At 63.5% G+C, this 10,087-nt stretch overlaps 2 protein-coding genes across 3 annotated transcripts in view; one reads left to right on the plus strand and one right to left on the minus strand.

The window, feature by feature from the left end:
- Positions 1 to 643: 643 nt before the first annotated feature.
- On the minus strand, positions 644 to 4,759 carry GLTP (glycolipid transfer protein). The gene is made up of 5 exons (XM_075435041.1): positions 4,565 to 4,759; positions 3,674 to 3,735; positions 3,310 to 3,443; positions 2,933 to 3,083; positions 644 to 1,348 (listed from the first exon to the last, which is right to left on the minus strand). The coding sequence occupies exons 1-5, from the start codon at positions 4,665 to 4,667 to the stop codon at positions 1,166 to 1,168; spliced, it is 633 nt and encodes a 210-aa protein (XP_075291156.1). The 5' UTR covers positions 4,668 to 4,759; the 3' UTR covers positions 644 to 1,165.
- A 365-nt stretch (positions 4,760 to 5,124) lies between these two features.
- TCHP (trichoplein keratin filament binding) overlaps positions 5,125 to 10,087 on the plus strand; it is a 6,616-nt gene continuing 1,653 nt past the window's right edge. Inside the window, exons 1-9 of one of the 2 annotated variants that reach the window (XM_075435031.1) lie at positions 5,125 to 5,305; positions 5,530 to 5,662; positions 6,575 to 6,643; positions 7,434 to 7,607; positions 8,102 to 8,214; positions 8,538 to 8,604; positions 8,895 to 9,067; positions 9,567 to 9,648; positions 9,873 to 10,058. In XM_075435031.1, the coding sequence (XP_075291146.1) occupies positions 5,139 to 5,305; positions 5,530 to 5,662; positions 6,575 to 6,643; positions 7,434 to 7,607; positions 8,102 to 8,214; positions 8,538 to 8,604; positions 8,895 to 9,067; positions 9,567 to 9,648; positions 9,873 to 10,058 (1,164 nt within the window). In that variant the 5' untranslated portion in view covers positions 5,125 to 5,138. Of the gene's footprint in view, positions 5,306 to 5,529; positions 5,663 to 6,009; positions 6,644 to 7,433; positions 7,608 to 8,101; positions 8,215 to 8,537; positions 8,605 to 8,894; positions 9,068 to 9,566; positions 9,649 to 9,872; positions 10,059 to 10,087 lie in introns of those variants that run through there. The other variant, XM_075435030.1, reaches the window with a different exon arrangement.

A 10,087-nucleotide genomic window follows, 5' to 3' on the forward strand; every position in this document is an offset into this window, starting at 1 on the left:
TCCCAAGAGGAACAGCCCCCCAAAAGGGTCCCAAAACCAGCCCCCCCCAGACACAGCCCCCCAAAACACCCTCCCCAAACAGCCCCCCAAAACGGTCCCGAAGCCAGCCCCCACCCACGAACAGCCCCCCCAAAATGGTCCCGAAAACAGCCCCGACCCAGGAACCCCCCCACAACACCCTCCCCAAACAGCCCCCCCAGACACAGCCCCCCAAAACACCCTCCCCAAACAGCCCCCCAGGAACAGCCCCAAAACAGCCTCCCTGAAACAGCTCCCAAGAGGAACAGCCCCCCAAAAGGGTACCGAAACCAGCCCCCCCCAGACAAAGCCCCCCAAAACACCCTCCCCAAACAGCCCCCCCCAGGAACAGCCCTAAAACAGCCTCCCTGAAATAGCCCCCAAGAGGAACAGCCCCCCAAAACGGTCCCCAAACAGCCCCCACCCAGACACAGCCCCCCAAAACACCCTCCCCAAACAGCCCCCCCAGGAACAGCCCCACAACAGCCTCCCTGAAATAGCCCCCAAGAGGAACAGCCCCCCAAAACGGTCCCCAAACAGCCCCCACCCAGACACAGCCCCCCAAAACACCCTCCCCAAACAGCCCCCCCAGGAACAGGCGCCGAAGCAGCCGCCCAGGCCGAGGTCGCTGTCAGTTTTTATTAATTTTCGCCTGCCCGCCGCGGGCGCGGGGCTCGGCGGCACCGTAAGGCAGTCGGTTCGTAAGGCAACGCGCGCTCCCGCCAACGCTCGGCCGGCGCGGCGCAGGGGCCCGATCCCACGCGGGCGCCGGGGCGACGCGGGGTCCCCATCGTTTTCCCCACCGGCATCATCCGGGCCGTTCCTCAGGTCGGCGGGCACCGCGCGAGGGTCGGGACGCCGCAGCCAGCCGCGCTTCATTCCCCGCGCCGCGGCGGGCGTAAAACCGTAGCAGCGCTTGGGTCTCCCTCTTCCGTACAGAAGTTTGGGAAATCCCCCGGTGAGGCGCGGTACAGTCGGTTTATTGCTGTATTCTGAATAGAAAATTAATTATTATGATGATTTGTTTTAAGAAAACAGGTTACCCACTGCAGATCCAGAGGAGAATCGAAGTCGCCCGACAGCCGGGAGCCGCGGCGGCGATGGAGCCACGGGGAGCACCGGTCACGCCGCGTTCTTTCAGCCGGCCTCAGGCTTTGTAGCTCAGCTCGGCGTTCATCCTGGTGTACATCTCGTAAATGGCGTCCAGGATGGGGCCGACCCTCGAGAGGAACTGGTGAATCTTCTCGACGCTCTCCTCCTCTCTGACTTCTTTACCCTTCTCCAACGCCTTCAGCAAATCCGATTTGTACGGGAGGGCGTAGACCGAGCCCTGTAAAACGGGGGAAGAAGCTCTCAGGCTCCCAGAAACCCCAAATCCTCCCCATCCCACGGGCAGGATCCCGGGCTGGGTTGTCCCCGTGCGTCTCTGAGCGTCTGTTCGGGACGCCACGGGGTCTCCGGATGCTCGGAGACATGCGGGGACAACCTTTGGGCATGGAGTCTGTACCCTTGGAGAATCCCACAATCCCAGCATGGCAGGGGTTGGAGGGACCTCTGGGGTCACCCAGCCCAACCCCCTGCCCAAGCAGGGTCACCCAGAGCAGGCTGCACAGCACCGTGGCCAGGCGGGGCTGGAATATCTCCAGAGAAGGAGACTCCACAGCCTCCCTGGGCAGCCTGGGCCAGGGCTCCGTCACCCTCAGAGGGAAGAAGTTCTTCCTCGGGTTCAGCTGGAGCTTCCTCTGCTCCAGTTTGTGCCCGTTGCCCCTTGTCCTGTCGCTGGGCACCACTGGAAAGAGTCTGGCCCCGTCCTCCTGACCCCCACCCTGCAGATATTTAGAGGCATTTCTAAGGTCCCCTCTCAGCCTTCTCTTCTCCAGGCTGAACAAGCCCAGCTCCCTCAGCCTCTCCTCGTAGCAGAGATGCTCCAGTCCCCTCCTCATCCTCGCAGCCCTGCGCTGGACTCTCTCCAGTAGCTCCTCATCTTTCTTGAACTGGGGAGCCCAGCACTGGACCCAGCACTGCAGATGGGGCCTCCTCAGGGCAGAGCAGAGGGGAAGGAGAACCTCCCTCGCCCTGCTGCCCAGACTCCTCCTCATGCACCCCAGGATCCCATTGGCCTTCTTGGCACCCAGGGCACGCTGCTGGCTCATGGTCACCCTGTCGTCCCCCAGCACTCCCAGGTCCCTCTCCACAGAGCTGCTCTCCAGCAGGTCCGCCCCAGCCTGTCCTGGTGCCTGGGGTTGTTCCTCCCCAGGTGCAAGACCCTGACCTTGTCCTTGTTGAACCTCATCAGGTTCCTCTGTGCCCAGCTCTCCAGCCTGGCCAGGTCTCGCTGGATGGCAGCACAGCCTGCCGGTGTGCCCACCACTGCTCCCAGTTTGGTGTCATCAGCAAACTGGCTGAGGGTACGCTCTAACTCTTCATCCAGATCGTTGATGAAGAAGTTAAACAAGGCTGGGCCCAGTACTGACCCCTGAGGGACACCACTGGTTACCGGCCTCCAACCAGACTCAGCGCCGCTGATGCCAACCCTCTGAGCTCTGCCATTCAGCCAGTTCTCAACTCACCTCACCAGCCACTCACCCAGCCCACACCTCCTGAGCTTCCCTAGGAAGATGTGAAGGGAGACCGTGCCGAAAGCCTTGCTGAGGTCAAGGCAGACAACATCCACGGCTCTCCCCTCATCCACCCAGCCGGTCACACCATCGTAGAAAGCTATCAGATGGGTCAGGCATGATTTCCCCTTGGTGAATCCATGTTGACTGCTCCCGAGAACCTTCTTTTCCTCCACTAGAGGAAGCAGGGATGCTTCCCATGTTTCCAAGCCCTTATTTCCCCTAAAGCACGTCGTTTCTTCTTCTTTTCCGAAAAGCAAGGCTGCTTTCCTCGGCGGAAAAACGGGAACGCTCACCATGAAGAGCTTCTGCAGCACCCAGCCGTGGTATTTCTTCAGGGCGATCTCGTAAGCCTTCAGGGCGTTCACTCGGATGAGGTTGGGATGCTCCTCGTCCCGCTCGCCGTCGGAGATGCTCTGCAGCAACACCAGCATGAACTTCAGGCCCCTGGGAGGAGAGCGGAGATGGCCGGGTGGGGAAGGGGACGCCGCGGCAAGGCACCCACCCCCCCGCCCCGAGCCCGGCACCCCAAAACCCCCCAAACCCCCTCGCAGACCCCCTGCTCGCGCAGCCAGCACGCCGAGCCTGCGCCCCCCAAAACGCAGCTCCCCGACAACACCCCCCCCCCCCCCCGGAAACGCAGCCCCCCCTTCCCTTCCCCACCCCCACTCACCTTTTCAACCACATCAAGGCCAGCGTCGCGCCGGCCTTGGGCCAGGCGGAGCCGTGCAGCTCCTTCTCCGCTTCCAGAATGTTCTGCAGCGTCTTGAACTTGGCGGGGTCGGAGTCGTAAACCGCCCGGATTTTCTGGGGGGGGGGGTGGGAGGGAGGGGTGGGCTGCTGGGTGCAGCCGGGCACGGCGACGCCGGAGAGCAGCCGGGACGGCGGTCGCGGTTGCAGCACGGTGAAACATGGCTCCCGCCAGGAAGGCTCGTTAATTAAACGCACCGTGAGCCCCCCCCGGGGAGCGAAGCCCTCGCTGACCCCCCAGCACCTCTGCCCGGGGGTCCCCCCCCCTGCCCCACGCCCCTTCCTACCTTGATGTTTCCAGCCAGGTCGGCTTTGACGGGCGCGTAGACGATGGGAGCGCCCAGGCAGTCTGCGGAGCCATGGAGGGGGGGCTCAGCGGTGGGGGGGTCCCCACGGAGCCCCCCCCCCCGCCGTCACCCACCAGTTTCGCCACGGCCAATGAGGCAGCGAAGGGCTCTTGGGCTTCGCCGACGGACAGCCCGGCCTCCCACCCCGCGACCCCCGGGATCCCCCCGGTGCGGGGGGCAGGAGGGGGCCCATGCCCACCCATCCCCCCCTCCCCAGGCCCGGTACGGGGGGAACGGCCGCGGGGGGGGGGGCCCTCGGGGGGTGGGACCCTGGGGGGGAGGCCGTCGGGGGGGGGCACCCGGGGAGGGGGGACACGACCCGTGAGGGGGGGGGATCCCTTGGGGGAACGACCCGTTGGGGGATGACACGACCCTCGGGGGGAGGGACCCTTGGGGGGGGACGACCCGTGGGGGGACACATGACCCTCGGGGGGAAGGGGTGGGGAACCCGTGGGGGGGGACACGGACCCTCGGGGGGGGGGAAGGCCCCTGCCCCGGGGCGCTGGCTCCGGCCGGTGCGGACCGGGGGAAGGCGGCCGGGGCGCCGCCGGGGCGTGGGGCCCGGGGACGGGACGTTTCCCCACGGGGCGGCTGCTCGGCGGGTTTGACGGGCCCGTGATGCAACCCCGGCCCCGCCTGGCCGCTCCCCCGGGGGGGGCACCGGGGGCGGGGAGCAGCCGGTTCCCCCCCCGCGGGCCCAGACCCGGGGGAGCCCCGGGAGGGAGCGCTCAGAACCGGGGTGCGGGGAGTTCCCGGCCCGGCGGAGCCCTCTGTCGCAGCCAGCCCCGGGCCCGGGCCCGGCCCCCGCCGCAGCTCCCGCCCCCGGCTCACCGAAGAATGGCGGCAGGTGCGCCACGGCCTCCAGGAAGGGCAGCGTCTCGATCTGTTTGTCGGCCGGCAGCGGCTTGAACTCGTGCTCCAGCAGCAACGCCATGGCCCGGCCCGATCCGGTACCGGTACCGGTACCGGCCCCGCTCCGCTCCGGCCCCGGTACCGGCGCCGGCCCCGCCGCCCGACCCGGTAGCGCGCTGCCACCGCGCCACGCCCCCACCCCCGCTCCCACCAATGGCCGCGCACCGCACGCTCGCCCGCCCACCAATCGGAACGCTCGGGGAGCTGCTGAGGGGCGGGGCCGTGCGTCCCTCGGGGACCCCGGGGCCGGCGGGCAGGGAGGAGCGGGGGGGTCGGAAACCGGAGCACCCCACGCCGTTGGCGGCCCGGCGGCGGTGGCAGCGTTCCCGCCCGGCTCCGTTAATTATTCAGGGGGGATCGGTTTTCCGCCGGGTCAGCGAGCGGCGCTGCGCGGAGCGGCCCCGGAGGGAGGGGGGGGGAGGTTCGCGGTACGGCGCGGCGTGTCCCTCGGCGGCTCCCGTAGCGGCCGGGCGCGTTGCTGTGGCGATGGGCGATGGCGCCGCGCCGGGCCCTGGAGCGCTGGGCCGCGGAACGGCGGCGGCGGGAGCTGGAGGCGCGGAACCGGGAGCGGTGGGAACGGGCCAGCCGCTCCTTCGCCCGGGCCGCCGTCTGCTGCGCCAGGCAGGCGCGGTGGAGCGATCCCCGCGCCCTCCCGCCCGGGTAACGGGGCCGGGGGAGGCCGGGCCGGGCCCCGGGAGCGGGCCGGGGCGGGGGGGGGAGGCCGGGCCGGGCCCCGGGAGCGGGCCGGGGGCGGGGGGAGGCCGGGCCGGGCCCCGGGAGCGGGCCGGGGCGGGGGGGGGAGGCCGGGCCGGGCTGGGCCCCGGGAGCGGGCCGGGGCGGGGGGGAGGCCGGGCCGGTCTCCTGACAGGCCGCTTCTGTCGCAGCCCCACGGCGGAGGAGGAGGCGGCGGCGGCGCGGCTGGAGCAGCGGCGGGGGCGGCTGCGGAGGCTGCTGGCCGAGGAGCGGGAGGCGCTGGCGGCGGAGCTGCGGGGCGGGCGGGAGGAGCGGCAGAGGAAGGTGAGGGCGGCGGGGGAGGCCTGGCAGGCCGCGGGCGGGGGATCGCTGTCCCGCAGCCGGGGCCCTGAGCCGGCCCAGGGTTGGGGTGGGGGGGGGGGGTGTCTGGTGCTGGAACCCTGCTGCGGCCTGGCCTGAGGCCGCTCTCCCGGCTGCGGCTGCGTGAGGGCTGGAGGAAGGACGAGGCCGAGCGGCGGGAGCTGAGGCGACTTGCATTGCAGTCCCCGCTGCCTTGCCTTTCCTAAACCAGTTTTTCACCTGAAAGGAACAGGCTGCCCAGGGAGGCTGTGGAGTCTCCTTCTCTGGAGATATTCCAGCCCCGCCTGGCCGTGGTGCTGTGCAGCCTGCTCTGGGTGACCCTGCTTGGGCAGGGGGTTGGGCTGGGGGATCCCCAGAGGGCCCTGCCAGCCCCAAACATTCTGTGATTCTGTGATTTTGTGATCTTGTCTACTGCTGTCGTTCATCTTCAATCACAGCAATCATCCTAGGTTCTGATAAGCAAAAGAGAAGTAAAACGCCTTTACTGTGTCAGAAGCCCCCTCAGAGCCGGTATTTTTCACAACCAGTCAGAAATCTCTTCTGACTCAGAGCGGGTTTTCAGTGCCCGTGATGGAAACGTCTCAGGTGCTTCTCAAAGCCGTCCATACCTGCCGTGTCCGGGGCGCTTCCCTGTCCTTTGCTCCGCTGACCTGCTGCTCCAGCCGCCACAGCCCGGGTCTCGGCGTCGCTGTCGTCTTTCCCAGAATGGGCACGGGACGTTGCCCCCAGCTTGGGCACCGAGGATGCCTGAACGAGCCCACCTCTGCAGAGGCAGATCCTGCTGCAAATCCAGGGCCAGGAGCAGCCCCGGAGAGCCTGGTAGATCCCAGGGGAGAGGAGAGCCCCCGGCACCAACGGCGTCTGTTGTCTCTGCAGGTGGAGTCGGAGCCGCAGAGGAGGCACGTGGTGGAGGCTTGGGGGGATCAGCTAACGCAGAAAACCAAGGTACGCTGGGGTGGCCCTGGTGTTCCCGGGCACCAGGGCAGCTCCTGAGGCATGCCAGGAGGACACGCTGTGCCGTTTGGCACGGCTGGCAGGCAGTTTGGATGTGGCTTGGATGTGGAAGGAGGAGGAGTGGGCTGCGTGTTTGTTTTTCTCAGCCGGTCTTGAACCGAACAATGACCGAGGTCGCCGTGCTCGTCCCCGTGGCACTGGGGAGTTCTGGGGTCCGCAGGACACCGGGAGAGCCGTCGTTCCTGTCTAACCAGTAGACACTGCCCGTCTCCTAGGCAGTGCGGAGCTGTCTGCAGAGCGGATCTGTTGCAGGGCTCCGTGTGGCGCCGGGCGAACCGCGGTGCGGAGCCAGTGCCAAGCTGCGGGAGCTCGGTATCTGAATACACACTTACTAGATGTGGGAAAACAGTGATTTTGATGCAAAAGAATAATAAAGGCCTTCCAAGAATAGTAAAGGCCTTCAAAGACAGATTTCAGGGTTAACTAAAATAATAACCTAGGTTGCAATAGGGAAATCTGCGTGTGTTTGTGAGACCGCCTGTGCTTAGCGTTAGACCTGCACCAGGTCCTGCGAAGGACGCGTACGGACCGGTGACCATTTCTGGGCAGTGCTCAGCAGATGGTTTACTTTGTCCTTGTGTTCTGTCCCGACGCGTTCTGGTCCATATTTTCTCAGTACGTGTCAGCTTGCAGGAGTTTGATTTGTGGATTTCCTGAGCCAGAGGGTGTTCCTTTGCGTTAGCCTGACCTTAAATGCCATGTTTTCTTTTGGCTTGGAAAGCAAGAAGCAGCTGAGCTTGAAGAGAAGAAGCACTGTGAAAGCGAGTATGAAATAGCGCGGAGGGAAGCGCTGGAAAGAGTGAGACAAGAGGAAGAGCAGCGTCGGCTGGAAGAGCAGAAGCAAGCAGAGATGTTGCTTCGACAAATAGAAGAGCTGAAATTGCAGGAGATGGAGGTAACCTTTAGTTTCTCCTCGTCTGAGAAGGATGTTTTTTGTTTCACTTGGAAATGCAGCAACACTGACCTGGCCTCTTCCCTCCAGGTTTCCACTAGGTTGAACCTGGAACAAAGCTGTGACGTTAACTCGTGTCCATAGCGTCGCCCTCTCCCCGGCACGCTGGCGTGTTAACCGAATGCCGGCAGCCGTCATTGGCTCCTCTGGAAATGCGAGCGCCCTTTTGTGCTGCACCAGATGAGGAAAAGATTTGTAGAACCTTCTAAGTGTGACAGGTTCAGCTCGAAGGCTTTTGCAGCTGGGGCTCCTCGCCGTGTCTCTCGAGCTGTGAGCCCCCGAGCCACGAATTAAATTAATGTGGAATATTTACTGCAGTGAGGACTCTGAGTGCAGGCAGAGCAGCAGAACAGGGTCCGGCCTCCGGTACGAAGGCTCTCTGGGGTCTCCTAGCTCTCTGATGTGCTCTTTCCTGGTGGTGGTTTTTTTCCTTTCAGGCAACGAAGCTGAAAAAAGAACAAGAGAATTTATTAAAGCAGCAGTGGGAGCTGGAGAACTTGGAAGAAGAGAGGAAAGAAATGGAAGAGCAGCGGAAGAAGAAAGAGCTCGGGTACGGGATCGAGCATAGCTTGTTTCAGCAGGGCTTGGGCAGAGTCTGTTCCTGTGCCAGTACTCGCGGCAGGAGGAGATGTTTCAGACAGCAGCTGTGGGCTGTAAGTAGTTGGCTTTTGATGGAAGCGCCCAGAACAGCCAGCGAGCGAGCGCAGTGGTGCCGTTACTTGCTTTGGTTCGAGTCAGCGGCAGCAGGTACCTCTGCTGCCTGCCAGCTGCGTTGCCGTAGGTGTGCCTTCTTGAGCGCTGGTGTGTGATGGATACCCCTGGGCTTTACAGTCAGTCCGAATGTTTGCTTTGTTTTTTGTTTCCCTCCTCCAGTCGCTTTCTGAGGCATCAGTGTAATGCCCAGCTCAGGAGACGAGCCCAGCAGATACAAGAGGAGCTGGTAAGAGAAAACACCCCTTGCTTTATACGTTTATAGACACTGTGGGCTGAAGAAACTTGTTCTTTGTGTTTCGTTTATGTGTCTGCCTCTGATGCCTGCAGATAATTAGTTAGGAAGCCCCTTCCAGCCCGTGAACAGGGCCGGAGCAAAAAGGTCACAGGGAAGGCTGCACGCTGAGCGTCTTCCTGAGCGCACCCGTGACCCTGCGTCACCAGTACTCTGCGGCGAGTAGCCCTGCACACAGGCTGGAAGCCTGCTGGGTAGTTGTTAATCTTGTGGTTTTTCTCCAGGAGACAGACAGGCAAATCTTATCAGCCCTCCTCGAGAAAGAAGACGAGGATCAGCGCCGCCAGTCCGCGCGACGAGAACGGGCTGCTGCAGACGCTGCCTGGATGAAGCACGTCATCGAGGAGCAGCTCCAGTTAGAAAAGGAGAGGGAGGCAGAGCTGCAGGTTCTCTTTAGGTGGGTCTGCCCGCCTCTGAGCATCGTCTGAAGAGAGCGTGTGGGCTGAGTGTTCCTGCTAGGCTGGCAGAGCTCCGGTTCTGTTTGTAAAACAGGCTTTGAGCCCCAGAGAGAGCAAGAATTGCCTTTTAGCTGTGACCTTTGTAACCAGCTTCCAGTGATCCCGCGTTACTGACGTGGAGGGGTTTAGTCTAAGGGAGCCCCAAGCCTGCCTGTGGCTTCCTTTCATATCTCGGAGCTCGTTGATCAAAGCTGCCTCCGGTTCCCCGTTCAGGTGCACCTTGCGCTGTATCATGCGCTGGTGACAGGTCGGTGCGTGCTACCATCGAGTTTTAGTTAAAGGTTCTGTTGCAGAGGGAAGATCTGTAAAATCTTCAGCTTTTCCAGCAGTGCCCTTAACGACCCACGCCCCGTGTGAAGCAGGATCCTGGTGCAGGGGCAAGCTTCCCCCTGAGGGCAGCGACTCCTGCTTGGAGATAATGTTTCCTCTCTCCTTTAGAGAAGAAGCTAAAAAACTGTGGGAGAAGAGGGAAGAAGAATGGGAAAGGGAGAAGAAGGCCAGAGACCGCCTGATGAATGAGGTGATGGCCCTTTGTGATGAGGTGTCTCTTGGCTCAAGGGAGCCATCGTTCCAGCTGCAGCCCCCTGCCCTCCGGAGGGTCACAGCCTGCCGTACCCAGGGCAGAGTTTCTCTGCTTGCCTGAGAACGTTGCCCGAGGGCGGTTCGACCGCCTGCACTGGCATTTCCGCGGTTCTGGCCCCTTTCTTGACTTGTCTTCTCTCTTCATCCTCTCGCTTCACAAAGGTCCTCGCAGGCAGGCAGCACCAGATCCAGGAGAAGATGGAGCGGAACAGGCGGGCCCAAGAAGAGTCTATAAAGTATCGAGAGCAGCTGATTAAAAAACTTGAAGAGGCGAAAGAACTGACGAGGCGAGAGAAGGAGCAGGAGGGGGAGCTCAGGACAGCGCGGCGGCAGGAGCTGGAGGCGCAGGTACGGCCGCTTGCCCGCTGCGCACCTGG

Source organism: Opisthocomus hoazin, chromosome 13 (genome assembly GCF_030867145.1).
Source record: "Opisthocomus hoazin isolate bOpiHoa1 chromosome 13, bOpiHoa1.hap1, whole genome shotgun sequence".
NCBI lineage: Eukaryota > Metazoa > Chordata > Aves > Opisthocomiformes > Opisthocomidae > Opisthocomus > Opisthocomus hoazin.